The sequence below is a fragment of the Artemia franciscana genome, chromosome 1, assembly GCF_032884065.1.
Source record: "Artemia franciscana chromosome 1, ASM3288406v1, whole genome shotgun sequence".
NCBI classification, from domain to species: Eukaryota; Metazoa; Arthropoda; class Branchiopoda; order Anostraca; family Artemiidae; genus Artemia; species Artemia franciscana.
The window spans coordinates 54571163-54589363 of NC_088863.1; the positions used below are offsets into that span (position 1 = coordinate 54571163).

General features: G+C 35.7%; 1 protein-coding gene across 1 annotated transcript in view; it reads right to left on the minus strand.

Moving 5' to 3' along the window:
* Positions 1-15977, minus strand: part of LOC136031417 (uncharacterized) — an 80990-nt gene extending 65013 nt beyond the window's left edge. The window contains exons 1-2 of the mRNA XM_065710977.1: positions 15849-15977; positions 3301-3418 (exon numbers count right to left, since the gene is read on the minus strand). Of these exons, the coding sequence (XP_065567049.1) occupies positions 3301-3418; positions 15849-15881 (151 nt within the window). The 5' untranslated portion in view covers positions 15882-15977. The remainder of the gene's footprint in view (positions 1-3300; positions 3419-15848) is intronic.
* Positions 15978-18201: the final 2224 nt, after the last annotated feature.

Genomic DNA, 18201 nt, shown 5'->3' on the forward strand with positions numbered 1-18201 from the left:
AAAACTTTAAAAGAGTCAATTGGTTTAAAAATACCGCTTAAGATCATTCTTTTCCAGTTGGAGAGGACATACACCCAGGGTTGCCAATTTGCACACTTTTCGTGGGGAATACACTCTTTTTTTTCATTGCACTCATTAACACCACGGACCGGATTTGCACTCATTTTGCCAATAATTTACTCTTTGCACTTTTTTTTGCAGTCTTTTAAGAAATGATCATAGAAAAAGTATTAGCAAATGAAATATTTGAAATTAAATTATTTAAGTGCAAGAGACAGAACAGCTAGCCGGCATAACATCTTTCATCTCTGTCTGTGCCGTCCCTCAGTCTTCTTCCCGGTATTTCCAAACATTTACGAAGAAGTAGATCAAAGTCTAAAATAACAAGTGAAAACATGGTAATTCAACAGCCTTATAGAAGGAAGACAAAAGCTGTTGGGCACAACAGTTCTTCTTGGAAACAGAAAAGTGAGTATACAACAGGCAGTAACGCAATGGAGAAGCAGCAACCAAAACAAACCTTGTCAAAGTCTATTCTGCAAACACAATAGGTCTATGCACCTTTTTAAAGCACGAACGGCCCATCTCTGCGATAGACAGACATTTTTTCTGAAATAAAATCTTATCTTACCACCCAGCAAAGAATCAAGAGAATATGATTGTCTGGGCTTCAGATTAAAAAAGGATTGGATCCACTGACTTCTTGCATATTGAATTTGATTTATGTCACTGATAGCCATTTTCTTTTAAAGCCCATGCTTTCCAATTGTTTGAGCGATGGAAATTGGTAGCAGTAACACTATATTGAACGTGAGAATGGCCTTCTTACTACTCTACAGGATGAATTTACTCCTTGATGTTTCTAGTGTAGAAAATAATCCTTATATTACAAGGAAGATATCGTGAACAAATACGATATTATTTCAAGTTGCCTCTTGTTTAGACTTGCATACTGTTCATTTGTCTCATTTGTATTTTAGCCTTTATTGTTCTATAAAGTGTTATGGAACTTATGATTCTGCAATTTATTATGTAAACACTATGCTTACAAGAAATTAAGATATTCCATTCCTTAAATATTTTGTAAGTAGTTTGAGTGATAATTTAACTATCGATTCAGGCCTATCTATATGAGTTAGAGCATAAACGTAATTTTGTGCGCAGTTTGTAAGGATGATAAATCCGTTTTGTTTCTGCTTCCTTAAAGAAACTTCATTACTGATAATTATATGCAGTCATGTACAGAGTGTGGGAGCATGATACATTAATGTCCGCCCTCCTTCTTTTAAAATCACAAGATTTTGCTATTTTTCCTATGATTACTTGCTGTTTGTGTTCTTTTGTGGTTTAATGTGGTTTTTCTATAGTAGACAATTTAAATTTGCACTTCCGTGTTGCTGGGATAAACAACCCAGAAAGACATTTTCTCTTTGATTCACATGACTAAAAATACCCTTTTTGCACAATTCTTGTCTCATTCGCATTTATTTATATTCATTAATGTTCTCTAACTTAAAGTACTAAGAAAAAGCAGTAAACTCGCCGAACAAGCAGTTATCCACTTTCTGGGAATGTCCCGGAAAGCTACTCATTTCATATAAGAATTGGACATAAATTTACAAGAAAAGAAAATACGAGAAAATCTTGTAGAGGAAGAAAAAGAATATTTTGTGTGGCTAAGAATGTTTTCCCCATATTTTTTTTTTTTAACTTGACTACAGTGAAGTTAGCTATAGTTCCTGACTTGTTACTTGGACCTCATATTCCTTTAAAAACATTTGAACAAAAGGAGACTAAAAAGGAGGAACAAAAGGAAAACAAGCACCAGCAAATTTTAAGCAGAACAATACTTTTTAAGCTAATAAGAAGAATGATAATCATTTGTTAACCCATTATATAGAGGTTGATTTAAGCGGGGAGTCCTCCTATTTAATTTTAATTTTTAAATTTAATTTAATTTAAATTTTAATATTTAATTTTAAATACATTTGAAAAATTTAAAGGTATTATGTTTATTGATAGGAGGATAACTGATAATTGTTTGCAAATGGAGTAAGAATGGTTAGAACATTGGAAGCGACTGCGCGCACGCCGGTTGCCGCGTGCGAACAAATATTTTGACTTGCACTCTTTTTTAACAGTTTGTACTATTTTTTTGACTTGATTTGCACTCCTTTTAGACGTCGGCAACCCTACATCCGCCGTGCAGTGGCACTTCGTCCCGTAGCATGGAGTTGATCCATTTGACAACACATGCATCTATAAACAGTAGCGCATATCTATTCACAGGCTATTTGGGATAAGGAACAAGGGGCTAATATCTCCCACTTTCTGCACTAAAGTTTAACTTTTTCAGATCGATACTTCAACAATGACATCACAAAGTTTAGCAAAAACACAAAATTTACAAACCAAAAACAGTATACTTTTCATAAATGTTTTCAGGGAAGCACTAGGCACTTTCTAAAAAGCAATTTCTGTTTATTTTAAGCATTGCCCAAGGTCTTTAGTTTCATCTTAAGTAACTTTCTTCTTTAAACTTGCATTGACCAGACTAAAGGGAGTAATCACGAGACAAGCTTCAGCTCCACATTAGCAACAGCAGGGGTCTTTGTGTTAGCTTAATTGATTGAGTAATAAACTAATTATATTTCATTGTGGCCGTCGTCAAATGTAGCTTTAAAACAACTATTGAACTTAATATTCATTGGTCACATTGTCTTCTTTTTGTATTCATTCCTATTTCCAAGGAAATCATTTGTGAAGTAATATAGCTAAACATCAGTCAATGGCTTTGATTGAACCTCTAAATACTGCAAAATGTGAAATTGTTCATTTTAAATATGAAGGGCTGAAATAAAATTAAGGTAGAAGAGATTTAATTCCAGCAGACTTCTATAGACTCAGGTCTTCAATTTTGACTCGAAAATAAATAAATTCACTTCTTGAATTACAGTATTAATAACTATAAGACCATGACACAATAACGGAGGAGGTATGCTGATACCTCCTCCATTTAGTAATTGCTTCTCTTACTGATCATGCCAATAAGGTTATAAAAACAAGAAATATCAGAAAAGTTAGAAATAAGCCTGGTAGTACAAGAAATGCAAAAGATAAAAAACGGTAGTTTGGTATACACGTATTTCCTAGGAAAAATGAATAAGAAAAAAGTAGAAAAGGCTTAGCCGGATAGCCCTGCCCTCAACCCCCTTTGCAGAGACTACAGCGAGAGTCGCTAGTTTTGAAATAATAGTAGCGTTGATACACAAAACAGTAAATAATAATGTTTATACTTACAAGAATGCAAGCATTCAGTTATTGCAGTAGCATCAATCAAATAACCAAAGCAAAGTTTGCATAGAAGGTATTCGTTCAAGTCACACAGTAGCAAGGGCTTAAAAGACATCCTACTTATCTGAAAAAAAAATGCACCAAGTGGCATGACAATTAAAACATTGTTATAAATAGGTATATAATTCCAAAATCGTTTAAAGTGAAGATACCGAGCTACCTATATTAATTTCAATTACTGAAGAACCGAAAATAGTCGAAAAACGTGTTGGCATGTTGATTGACTGTCAACACAAAGCATATGATATGATAGGCAGCGCACTCAGGCCGCCTAAGTAAAGAACGATATTGGCATAGTGTATTATTTATTTTTCGTTTTATTATTTTTCTGTGTTTTATTATTTTTCTGTTTTTTTTGGGTTTGATTATTTTAGACCAGGGCACTTCGTATTGAAGAATTTGTCGTAGAGACTTCAAAAGAGCTCATTCGATTGGAAATTGAGAGTTCCCGTGCTCTTTTAAATAGTCAAAAGTGATTGGAGGGCAACCAGAAACGTCCATCATTTACCCAAACAAATCAAATCACATTTTTGAGATAACCATTTTGTTCAGCGTAATTGAAAAGTCTGGAAATTCTGTCTGTGAGGATGACGTCCCTCCCACAGTCCTCTGGGTAAGGGTTGTAAGTTATGTCCTGGGGGCATACTAGATTTTTTCAGAAAGGGTGGTAGTATAAACTTCGGAAGGGACTCATTGTATTGGTAATCAGAAGTTCTAGTGTTCTTTTTAAGATTCAAAGTGATCAGAGGGCAGCAACCCCCCAATACACACACACACACACAAGTCGTATTTTCCCGAAATTCATCAAAAAGAAATTTTGAGATGACTCTTTTATTCAAAATAGTCCAAAGATCATATAACAAAGCCTTTGGAGTTAAAACAAACCCACAAAGCCAAGGGGCAAGGGTTGTAAGTTATGCCGTTTAAGGTTTTTGTGGAAGGGATGGTTATATAAGCTTGAGAGGAGGCTCATTTGGTTGAAAATTGGAGGTTAAAGTTCCCTTTTAAGTGTCAAAATTGATGGGGGCCAGCTAGCCCCTCCCCCGACTACCCCTCCTTTTTTCACCAAACGTATCTGATTGAAATTAAATAAAAAAACTATTTTTTTTAGCTGAAAGCAAGGAGCGACATTAAAACTTAAAATGAACAGAAATTACTCCGTATATGAAATGAGTTGTCCCCTCCGCAATCCCTCGCTCTTTACGCTAAAGCTTTTAATTGTTTTAAAAAGTAGAATTGTGGCAAAGAGTCAAACTTTAGCGTAAAGAGCGAGGGATTGCGGAGGGGACAACTCATTTCATATACGGAGTAATTTCTGTTCGTTTTAAGTTTTAATGTCGCTCCTTACTTTCAGCTAAAAAAATTAGTTTTTTTTTATTTAATTTCTGAACGTTTTTGAATTAATGCATGTTTGGTTTTGGCTCTCCGCACATAAATTATTAAAATGAAATTTGTATATTAATTCTTTTTTTGGCTAAATGGGTTTCTCTTAGATTTGATCAGACGATTTTGAGAACTAATGGGTGGAGAAGGAGGCCTAGTTGCCCTCCAATTTTTCGGTTACTTAAAAAGGCAGCTAGAACTTTTAATTTTTAACGAACGTTTTTATTAGTAAAAAATATACGTAACTTAAGAATTAACTTACGTAACAAACTTTCATAATCTTATATTTTTATTATATATACGAGGGGGTTTGTACCCTCGTTAATACCTCGCTCTTTACACTAAATCGCAAGTTTTGTCCCAATTCTTTAAGAATGACCCCTGAATCAGAAAGGCCGTAGAATAAATAGTTGAAATTACTAAAAATACTTTAGCATAAAGAGCAAGGTATTTATCTCCTCCTAAATACCTCGCTCTTTATGCTAAAGTATTTTTAAAACCCCTCATATGCGTTATAATCTCTGTTCGTTTTAAGTTTCAATGCTACTTCTTCCTTTCATTTGAAAAAACTTTTCATGTTTATTTTTCATTGTTTTCTTATAGTAGTGCTAGAGAATCCTGCGCCCTTGTCATTGAATTTTTCTTCCCCCATGACAGATTCCACCAAGGAAAGATCCTCCAACATAGCCCCCTCTCCTCAGTCCAACCCCCAGACAAAATAAAATCCCCCTGAAAACGTCTGTACACTTCCCAGTAACCATTATTATATGTAAACACTGGTCAAAGTTTGTAACTTGCAGCCCCTCCCCCAGGGATTTTGGGGGAGTAAGTCATCCCCAAAGACATAGTTATTATGGTTTTCGACTATGCCGAACAAAATGGCTATCTCAAAATTTTGATCCGTTGACTTTGGGAAAAAAAGAGCGTGGGAGGGGGCCTAAATGCCCTCCAATTTTTTGGTCACTTAAAAAGGGCTCTAGAACTTTTCATTCCCGTTAGAATGAACCCTCTTGCAACATTCTAGGACCAACTGGTCGAAACGATGACCCCTAAGGAAAAAAAAAACAAAAAAAAAAAACAAACAAACAAATAAACACGCACCCATGATTTGTCTTCTGGCAAAAAATACAAAATTCCACATTTTTGTAGATAGGAGCTTGAAACTTCTACAGTAGGGTTCTCTGATACGCTGAATCTGATGGTGTCATTTTCGTTAAGATCCTACAACTTTTAGGGGGTGTTTCCCCCTATTTTCCTAAATGAGGCAAATTTTCTCAGGCTCGTAACTTTTGATGGGTAAGACTAAACTTGATGAAACTTATATATTTGAAATCAGCATTAAAATGCGATTCTTTTGATGTAGCTATTGATATCAAAATTCATTTTTTTAGAGTTTTGGTTACTATTAAGCCGGGTCGCTCCTTACTACAGTTCGTTACCACGAACTGTTTGACTATGAGATAGCCACTTTGTCCAAAATAGTCCAAAGAACAAGTAAGAATACCTTGAGGGTGGGCCCCCATCCCCTCAGAGCCCCGGGGCAAGGTTTTTTAAGTTATGCCCTGAGGTCATATAAGGTTTTTATGAATGGGTGGTCATATATACTTCTGATGTGGCTCATTTGATTTGAAATTAGAAGCTATAGTACCCTTTTGAAGAGTCAAAAATGATTTGAGAGCAGCCACCTCATGTCTCACGCCCATCATTTCCCCAAAAATATCAAATCAAAATTTTGGAATAGCAATTTTGTTCACAGTAGTTAAAGGATCCCGAAATTATGTCTTTGATGATGACAACACACCCCGACTACCTTTTTTTTTCACCAAAAGCATCTCATTGGAATTGTGAGATATCCATTTTGTTTAAAATAGTTCAAAGAACATAACACTGCCTCCAGGGTTGACGCAACCCTCCAGAGCCCTGGAACAAGGGCTGTAAGTTATGCACTGGGAGCATGTAAGGTTTTATGGAATTCGTGGACGTATACACTTTAGACGGGGATCATTTTATTTGAAATTGTAAGTTGTAGTGCCTTTTTTAAGAATAAAGTGACTTGAGAGCAACCAGACTCCCCCCCGACGACCATCATTCAATCTTTGCACGCTACAACGACTACAACTACCACTGCTTCTGCTGCTAGCACAACTTCTACTACTACTACTACCACTACTATCACTAAAACTACTATTTCTGTAGCGAGTACTACTAAGGCTGAGGATATTAAAATGCACATCAGAGGAAACGTTGAGCCAAAAGTTGAACTAAATTAAAACATACTATGTACATATAGATTGCTGATACGGGCGTATCAGCAATATTTTAGAATGACTTATCGTACCAGTAGGAAACTCCAGGGGCACCATGAGTGGGATGTTCAGCTGACCAAAAGACAAAATGTACCTACTACTACAACTTTTTAATACTGCTGCTACTGCTGTTACTACGTCTAGCAAGAATACACTATTACTGCTACTACTATTCCTACTACTACCACTAGTACTATAATAATAGTACAATTAAGGCTACGCGTATGAAGGTGAAAATTTGACAGAATTATGAGGGGAAATTTTTACTAAACCAAAATATACTACGAGCATGCAGATTGCCAAAAGGACGTACCTCAAGAATGGATTTGGGTATTAAGTTAGAACCTTCAGAGAATACTTAAAGGGGAAGGTCAATTTACAAAAAGTTGATATATGCATGTCACTACTAACACTATCACCGCTGCTACTATTACTAAATCTAATAATGCTACTAAACAATTCCAACTAATGCTCCAACTGCAACAGCTTGTAAGGCTTAGAGTTTTAAGGTGAAAAGGGCGTCAAAAGCGGGTCATAAGCGTATATCAGCAATTTTTTGGAACAGCTTACCGTGTCAAGGTGAAATTCAGGGGCGTCATTGTAGAGATGTTCAACTGACCAAAAAGGCAAGATGTACATGCTACTATCGCTATTAATACAGTTGCTACTTCTCCTATTACCGCCGCAACTACTGTGATACTAGTACTATTAAGGCTATGTCTAGGAAGGTAAAAGTTTAGACAATATTGATGGCAAATTCGAACTAAAAAAACACAGTATTTGCATTTAGATTTTTAAAATAGTGTATCTTACGAATTCAGTTTGAACTATGAAGTTTATATGAAGTTTGAATTCTCAGAGAATACTTAAAGGGGAAGATCAATTGACGAAAGGGCAATATATGCATTACCACTAATACTGCTAATACTGCTAATACTGCTTCTACTGCTACATTTACTAGTTCTGCTACTACTATTACTACTGCTTTTAAGTACTACTTCTATTGCAACTACTTGTAAGGTTAAGATCATTAAGATGAAAATTTCAAGAAGTATACGAATATACAAGTTATCAAAAGGACATAGACAATATCCCAGCAATGGCTAATTGTACTAAGTACTAATACTACTGATGTGACTACTATAGCAACTACACCTAAGAGTATGAAGGTAAAACTTTCAGACTATCTAGAGGGACTAAAGCTAGACTACGACTAAGCAAAATACTACTGCGACCACTACTACTATTGCTACTACTATAACTACTGGTGCTACTACTACTGCCGCTGAAGCTAAGGGTATTAAGGCAACAATTTTGGACAATAGAACTGTTTTGAACAAAATTGAAACACATGATGCCCACATAAGTTGTCAAGAGGACGTGTCAGCAATGGTACAGAAACGGTTGATGGTATTAAGTTGAAACTTTCATCATGTGTTAAATGGGACGTGAAAAAAAGGTGCTATGGGCATACCAATGCTACTAATGTAACCACAACTATTGCTAATACACAAGCTAAGAGTATTAAGGTATAGCTTCTCGGGAATATTTAGGCGAATGCTAAACTAAATTAAAACAAACTATTATTATGTAGATTGTCAAGAGGGTGACAAAGCAATATACCAAGAACGGTTTACATTATTAAATTTCAAGGTAAGTTGTGGCGGATTTTGAACTAGCCAGAAGACACTATGTGTGTATACTCTCAATGCTATTCCTATGGTTACTGTAAACAATGACACTGAGGACATTAAGTGCAAAAGGGCAATCAGCCCTCCTCTTAAGCTCATAATTTTCCAAAGACTTCTAATCGAAATATTAAGAAAGGTATTTTGTTATATGAACTATATCTCTCAAGTTTGTTACCAAAATATTATTTCACGCTCTCGACAGGCTAAAATAAACATATAAAATGCAAATAGACAATATAATTGTTATTGGTAATGAACTGTAAGTAAGGAGCAAATTGGCCCAATAGTAACCGAAACTGTAAGAGACAAAATTTTTATAACAACACATATTTCAAAAGAATACACTTTATATCCTGATTCCAGATATATAACAAGAGCTAAGAGCTTATATGGCACCTGTCACGAGGCTGGAAGAGCCAAGAGCTCATATGGTATGAGCTCTAGCAAAATTATAAGAATCAATAGATTGATTTAAAAGGAAAATCAGAGGCTTAATGTCGGTCGAGATTTAAAATAAGAGCTCTGAGTCACGATGTCCTTCTAAATATAAAAATTCATTAAGATCCGATCACCCTCTCGTAAGCTATAAATACTTCATTTTTTCTAATTTTTCCTCTCCCTTCAGCCCCCCAGATGGTCAAATCGGGGAAAACGACTTTATCAAGTCAATTTGTACAGCTCCCTGACACGCCTACCAATTTTCATCGTCTTAGCACGTTCAGAAGCACCAAACTCGCCAAAGCACTGAACCCCATCCCCTAACTACCCCAAAGAGAACGAATCCAGTACGGTTACGTCAATCACGTATCTACAATATTTGCTTATTCTACCCACCAAGTTTCATCCCGATTCCTCCAATCTAAGCGTTTTCCAAGATTTCCGATTTCCTCCTCAAACTCCCCTCAATGTCAACAGATAGGTTCGGGATTTGAAATAAGAGCTCTGAGACATGAGTTCCTTCTAAATATCAAATTTCATTAAGATCCGGTAACTCGTTCTTAAGTTAAAAATACCTTAATTTCTCTTATTTTTCCAAATTAAGACCGCCCTGGCCCTCCAAAGAGAATGGATCCATTCCAATTACGTCAATCAATATCTAGAACTTGTGCTTATTCTTCCCATCAAATTTCATCCTGATCTCTCCACTCTAAGCATTTTCCAAGATTTCTGTTTCCCCCCTCCAACCTAAATGTCCCCGGATCTGATTCGAGTCGAAAATGTAGCACCTGAGACATAAGATCCTTCTTTACATCAAGTTTCATTAGGGCAGATCACCTATTCGTAAGATAAAGGCACCCCAATTTTCACGTTTTCCAAGAATTTCGGTTTCCCCTCCAACTACCCCCAATGACACAGGATCTGGTCAGAATTTAAAATAAGAGCTGTAAAGCACAAGATCCTTCTAAATATCAAATTTCATTAAGATCTGATCGCCCGTTCGTAAGTTACAAATACCTCATTTTTTCTAATTTTTCCGAATTATTCCCCCTTCCTCAACTCCACCAAAGAGAGCGGATCCGGTCCAGTTATGTCAGTCACTTGTCTTGGACTTGCTTTCATTCTTCCAGCCCAGTTTCTTCCTGATTTCTCCACTTTAAGTAATTTCCAAGATTTCCCCCCCCCCCAACTGCCCCTCCAATGATGCTAGATCCGGTAGAGATTTAAAATAGGAGATCTGGGTAATGATGTCCCTCTAAATATGAAGTTTCATTAAGATTCGATCACTCCTTCGTAAGCTAAAAATACATAATTTTTTATAATTTTCAGAATTAAACCCCCCCCCCCCCCTCCAACTCCACAAATAGAGTAGATTCGTTCCACTTATGTCAATGACGTATCTAGGACTTCTGCTTATTTTTGCCACCAAGTTTCATCCCGATCCCTCCACTCTAAGCGTTTTCCGAGATTTAAAGTCCCCCCAACTCCCGATATCACCTCCCCTCGATATCACCGGATCTTGTCGTGGTTTAAAATAATAGCTCTGAGACACGATATCCTTCTAAATATCAAATTCACCCGTCTGTCAGTTAAAAATGCCTCATTTTTTCTAATTTTTGAGGATTAACCCCCCCTCCCCCAAACTACCCCAAAGAGAGCTGATCTGTTTCAGTTATGTCAATCACGTATCTAGGACTTGTGCTTATCTTTCCCACCAAGTTTCGTCCCAATCCCTCCAATCTAAGCGTTTTGCAAGATTTTAGGTTCCCCCTAACTCCCCCAAATGTCACCAGATCCATTCGAGATTTAAAATAACAGCTCTGAGACACGATATCCTTCCAAACATCAAATTTCATTCAGATCTGATCACTTCTTCGTCAGTTAAAAATACCTCATTTTTTCTAATTTTTCAGAATTAACCCTCCCCCCCACTCCCCCAAACAGAGCAGATCCGTTCTGGTTATGTCAAACACGTATCTAGGACTTCTGCTTATTTTTACCACCAAGTTTCATCCCGATCCCTCCACTCTAAGCATTTTCCAAGATTTTAGGTTCCCCCTCCAACTCCCCCAATGTCACCAGATCTGGTCGGGATTTAAAATAAGATCTGTGAGACACAATATTCTTCCAAACATCAAATTTCATTAAGATCCCATCACTCGTTCGTAAGTTAAAAATACTTCATTTTTTCTTTCCGAAATAGCCGGGTCCCACTCCCCCCCTCCCAGATGGTCAAATCGGGAAAACAACTATTTCCAATTTCATCTGGTCCAATCCCTGATACGCCTGCCAAATTTCATCGTCCTAACTTACCTGGAAGTGCCTAAAGTAGCAAAACCGGGACCGACAGACCGACAGAATTTGCGATTGCTATATGTCACTTGGTTAATACCAAGTGCCATAAAAACCATCAAGTTTAATGTCACCCATCAAAAGCTAGGAGCCTGAAAATATTTACGGGATTTTCTAAAAAGAGGGGAAACACCCCAAAAAGTCAAAGAATCTTAATGAAAATTGCACCATCCGGTTCAGAGTATCAGAAAACTCTATTGTGGAAATTTCAAGCTCCCATCTGCAAAATTTAGAATATTGTGTTTTTGCCTGAAAAATTTTAAGGAAACCCTATTAGAAATTCTCTTTATTTTGGCTAATTTCTCTTTTGCAACTCAATTTTACACGTTGATATGTTTCGAAGGAACTGTCCGGGGAAATTTTCAGCGGGGTTAGAATTGTCTAGAGGATTCTCCACGGGAGAGAATCTCGAAGGAGGAATTTTCCACGAAAAAACTTTCCCCTGGGGGCGTAGGGGGAGGGGGTAAATTTCCATACAGGTGGGCAGGGATTTCTAGTAACATTTGAGAAATAATCGGAAATTAAATAATTTTTTCAAACAAAAGTAAGGACCAACATCAAAATTTAAACTAGCAAAAATTATTCCGTAAATGAGGAGGGCTTCCTCCTACTCAATCCCATGCTCTCTAAGCTGAAGGTTTACTTTTTGGTCCAATCCTTTGAGAAAAACTCCTGAGAGAAAAGGGCCGTTTACTCGGACTAATAACCTTTCTTAAGTACTAAAATACTTGAGCATAAAGAGCGAGGGGTTGAGAAGCGGGAAGCACCCTTCATATACGGAATAATTTCTATTCGTTCTAATTTTTAATGTTGCTTAAATTTAATTTTTAAAGTAAGGACTTTCAGTTGAAGAAAACTTGTTTTTTTTTATTTAATATGGAAACAGGCTCAAACACGTTAAAACAACATAGCAAATAGTGTTTCATCTTTGAATCTTGAGGCCCACTCACAAAGGTGCAAATTTGCACCTTTTGCTTGCAAAATTTCACCCAAAAGCGTGATAAAACGACACAATCTTTCCCACAGCCCTACTTCCTCCTAATTACCGACAATTGCGTGAACCTTGTTTAATACTGCCGATAATACCTTTTCAATTGCAGGAAAAGATCACGCAAGAACACTATCATTCTACTCAAAATAGATTTTTGTTTATTCTTTTTGGTCTCGTTTGATTTTTCTTGATAGAACATTTTGAATTCGTGCAAGTGAACGCATGTACTTCTTTTTACCTTTTATGGTTTGATTATTTATTTTTTGACTTTTTAAGATATTTTTACTGATTCAAACTTGCTGAATGTTTCTCCTTCTCCCACGGACTTGATTACTAAAGTTTTTTTAGTGAATGATATTATCACAGGTAGGCGTGAACCCGGGCCTGTACTTATCTATTAGCCAGTACACATTCGAGAATTTTGATCTATAAAATCCAAATTCTATAAGACAATAATGTCTATAAGACAATAGCAGACTTATTGCTGTTTGTATTGGAGACAATTGGTTTCGGGTCAGAGGAAAACTACATTGTAACTATATTTCAAAATATTTATTAAACTGGCTAACAGATAAGTACTCCAGGACCTTTACAAAATATTACGATCATTTTTTAATATTAATCTTACGATCTACGCTCTGCTGATTTTGCCTAATGACACTGTCACGTCTGCAGGTCGCACGTGAAATTTCCATGTTCTGAAATAATCTCCAAAAACCATTTCCGAAACTATTCTTAAAAGAAGAACCTGCTGGTTCTTACGTTCAATTACATCTTGGCCTCCGTTGATCTACTTGTCTTGCTAATCCTCCCTTAGAAACAACTCGGCAAACTGTTTTTGAGAATAATTAAAGAAACTTGAAAATTCCAACCACGAAGTATGGGTTCGACAATAAAAACACGCAGGCCAAACTAAGAGTAGGTTAATGTAAATATCTAGGCACGTGGTAAAATTTTTTGAACTACAAGCTTCTATTGCTTCAAAAATCAATCCGACTGAAAAGCGCGCAACTTTAGAAACAAACACTGGAATTTTACTGAGATATTTCATATCAGATGTGCACGCCAATAATAATAATTTAGTAATAAGATAAATGCTAATATGATAATGCTTGCGAAAAAAAAAATAGGAACCATATATCGACGTTTCTCAGTAGAAATCCACGTGAAAACACATGTAACATATCAGATAGGGAAAATGCAGACACAGCTGAAAACCACCTTACGAAAACCTCTTAAAGTCCCTAGAACTGAAATAAATTTCACGATCCTGGAACCAATTATTCTAATCAATATTTTTTTAATTGTGTCAAATTAAGATAAAAAAAAATCCTGCTCCGAAAATAGTAATGCAAGGCTAAGCGAAGTTTAAAAAGTAGAATAAAAATGAATCGAATATCAGAATTATCTTGAAATTACTTCAGTTATATAAATTCAGAATACAAAGGCCATGAAACTTCCTGCCAGAATATGTCAATACATAGGTATCACTCACAAAATATTGCAAATATAATGTGTCATATACATGCAGATAGATAGTATTTGATAAAGACGCCGAGAAAACTCGGCTATCCAATTCTTAAACTGCCAATATGCGCCTTCTAAAATTTTACAAAAGGGCCGTGACAAATTTGCCAGAAGGTTGGACCTACCGCCCTTAAGAAAAGTGTAAATGAATATTACTTCCAGATCAGTTTTTCAAGCTGATGCCTGTAGAGCTGTTCGTTTTGCAAAAGCTTGGCCAGATTCTTGAGAAAACAAATTTTTCGTGTTTATACACTATTTTAAAAAATACACTTTAGGAAGTACTGTGCAGATGAACTATTTACAACATAAGAAATATGATCAGAATCGTCAACTACTTCATTTCCTTCAGGTACTAAGGGCGATTGTGACTAAGTCACAATCAGACATTTCTAGCCAAAGCTACTTTCAAAAACCATGCCCATGGTCAACACTGATGATGAGGTGCTTTCAAAAACTGTATCTAAGGTAGTGGAAATTCAGGCTTGTGGTTGGTCTTTCGGATACACAGTTTCGGGCTAGTGATTCTTTTGATTGATCTGTCAGATACATATTTGTTTTGATTTAGAAAGTCAGGTCAAATATTAGATTCACTGTAAGATTGAACTGCCAGTCTACCCAACCATAGAATATACAATAACATCATATATACCAATCACTTTAGCGCGAAGATACGCTAAAAGCTCTCGCTGACTCAAAATCGAAAGATGGCACAGATACCCTGTTTTGGCATTGGTCATTCGTACTACAAAAGTCAAACACTCGCCAGTGATTTTGCTCCAGACTGAAATTCGACTAGCCTTCGGGATAGGACATCACTACTTATCATAAGGCTGGTTGTTTATTATATTGAAAGTTCTATCAGATACATACTCTTTCTACATCGATCGAACAAAACAAGCTAAGAAGTAGAGATGCCAAGAATCGGAGAAGTTAATCGGCCGTTTCCAGAAATATAAGCTATGATTAAGGTTGCTAAGAGGACATATATCAAATGTTCAAAATTAAATGATACCATTCAATTTCATTTCCAAACATGACCATCATTGTCTTCACAATTGCCCCCCTTCTAATATGATCAGGTTGATTTCAGGGAGAGGGGAAAAGCAACATATTAAGAATAATGCTACAACTCTACCTTAGGGGCTCCTCAGGAGGAAACATCTTAATAAAAGTAGTAGCATTGCATTCCATATTTTAAGCTTTTTTTGAATAACCACATTCACATTTCTGAATGTGTACACACACATCCAGATATAGCCCTTTAATATATATAAAGTAAAAAAAAAAACAGTCTTAACTAGAAAAAACGAATTATACGACACATCACGAGATAGAAACAACGCTGAAACTGAAATTCCAGTTCTCCAGAAGCAAAAACTACAAAAAAAGAGTAGGTCCTAACATTTTTAGCTGTCTAATTTCATATTCGTTCTTATGTTTATAGTCACACTAAAAGCCACATCAAAATTTGTTTATAAGTGTTTTGTTACGAAATTACGAGTCGTGCTAAAGTTTCTGGGGGGATCATAGCCCTACCCCTCCCCCTCATAGATGGGAAATATATAATTCTGGCAATATATTTGCAAATTTGATGGGAGGGGGGTCGAAGCATAATAGAGGCGCATTTAAAATATGTTGACTACAATTTTTTGCATGTTATGAAGTAAGAATTGTTTTCACAACAAATTTCCTTCTTGTTCTTAGTAGCCCCAATTCTAGGTTTCTACCGAGTGTACAATTTGAAGATTTATGTGGTTTAATTAAAACACAGAAAAAAAAAGGTTATCGATAGAATGAACTACTTACAGAATCACAATGCCAAAACACTGGTATTTTCATTTAATCCAACGTACAACATCCCTTGTTTAGGTTATAACTCAAACTGATAATTCCAAGTTTGCTTTTCGGAAATCCTGGAGAAAAATAGCCTCCTTTCTTTCGCAATTGGTTCATTTCTTAAAACGTCATCGCATTCTGACCAATGACAGGAAAGTAGGAAACAATTAACTTAGCTATTGGCTGTCAAAATTACAATGGTTGTGTCTGGTAGACTAATTAAAATAGCAAGCTGTTGTAAACAAAGGCAACCTCAAGAATTTTGTACTTCAACAAGTTATTGAACAAATCAATGAATTAATATTCAATTCCAAGTTTCACGAAAAAGGTTAAATTTTTCGTTGCTCATATTATTGGCTAACGAATAAATGAACATACTATTCGATGCCTTTTTTAAGCTCTTTAGGAATATAATAATCGCTTCTATTGCAAGTTCAAATTTAAGCCCTTTCTCAGCTCTTGAAAATGACCAAAATATTTCTAGTTTTCTGGCATAAAAAAGGCCTAAAATAGAATAGCTCAAATATTCTAAAACTTCCTCCGTCGGCTTTCTATTTTCTATACTTCATCAAAAACGCATACTTTAATTGAACATTTGGCGTCAAGGAAGAAGAAAACGACATAATATTGTAAAATTTATTTATCCAACTTAATCATGGAAGATCAGTGTTTGTGGATTATATAACATTAAAAAATGATTCATAATGAAACAGTAAGAATATTTGCAATAGAAGCGATTATTATATTCCTAAAGAGCTTAAAAAAAGGCATCGAGTGGTATGTTCATTTATTCGTAAGCCAATAATATGAACAACGAAAGATTTACCCGAAAAAAAAATTAAGGAATAAATTGAAAGTCTGTTATTGCATCCTTTCAAATCAAATCTGCTTGAAAATACAAAAGGATATTGATAAAACTATAAAGTCATTTTCAAAGTATTAAAAGGTTTATTCAGCATAGAAATAACACATTTCTGTCAAATATGAAAGCGAGTTTGCAATGTTTCTTTTCAGAAGGATAGCCCCCTGAGACCTCGCATGTTTGTGAGCTTGAAAAGCAAGATTAGCTGCCAAGAAGAATCTTCTGAAGCTCCTAACATCTACCAAAGCATGTTTCAAATAAAGAGAATACTTATTAAAAAGGAGTACAAAGAAAACAGATTTGTCTCAGTTCTTGACTGATATTATAAAGAAAAATTCATGCATTTTCCTGCTCAATCTTACACTAAGGGATCAGGGATAGTTGTAAGAACAAAAAATTACAATTTGTGAAGGCTAAAGGAAACTCAGGGGCAGGCCTGTATCCAGGATTCCACTTCAGAAAATATACCAAACATTTGCTAATATTCATTGTTGTTACGTTTTTACGAGCTGGGCAAACATTATGAGGGAAGGTCCAGGCCCTTAGCCCCCTGAATACCGTCTTGGTCAGGAAGTTTTCTTTCTACTAGCTCCTGAATAAGCAACAAAAATACTAGAAATGTGTCCATTACTTTGTCTATAACTTGTCCCTCTCGGAAAGCAACCTAGTAGGGACGTAATTTGCTATGGGACAGGGAGGAAAATTCCCCCTCCAGACCAAAGTTTACCTCCTCATACCTCAGTTTGAGACACACACACCCCCAGTTGACATTTAGTTTCTGGTAAAATCTTATCAAAGTGGTAAAAACTGACCTGGTAAAACAGCTCAAATTTCTTTAGTATATCTTTTCATAACGGTAATATATGGATCATTTTTCAGTTTTCACTGTAATTTTTATTGGTTTTGGAAAATTTACCCTAACTTTGCCCTCCCCCCCCAGGATACTGACGAAATTACACCACTGCAACATAGTGCTATGTTTTTTTGTTGGTTTCGTTCTTATATTATTAGTATTACTATTTTTGGTTCTTGTTATCTTGTATACGAATCATATTGGGGAGAATCTCAATTTGTCTACGGAATAATTATATTCAATTGACATTCCATTTAGTTTTAGTGTGGTATTGCCACATCGGAGTTGGTTGAACCTCCCTCATCCATTCCCGTTCTTATTTGCTTCATTCTTTCTTCATCGCTGATATTAACATTTGGCATGCTTTACTATTGGCATTTTTTTGCAAGACAAATTTTATTTGAAAATACGCAACCTTTGCCTCGAGCCTAGCTGTTTGTTATCTCTGTTTTGATATTTTTTCATCTGTTCATTATTTATATGCTAAATTAACGTAACATTTTCTTTATTTATAGTTTATCCGTATTCATCCATTATAACTAACTTTGACTTTTTTATTTACAATATGACTAACTGTTTTTAATTATAAAAGCATTTCAATGTCGAGT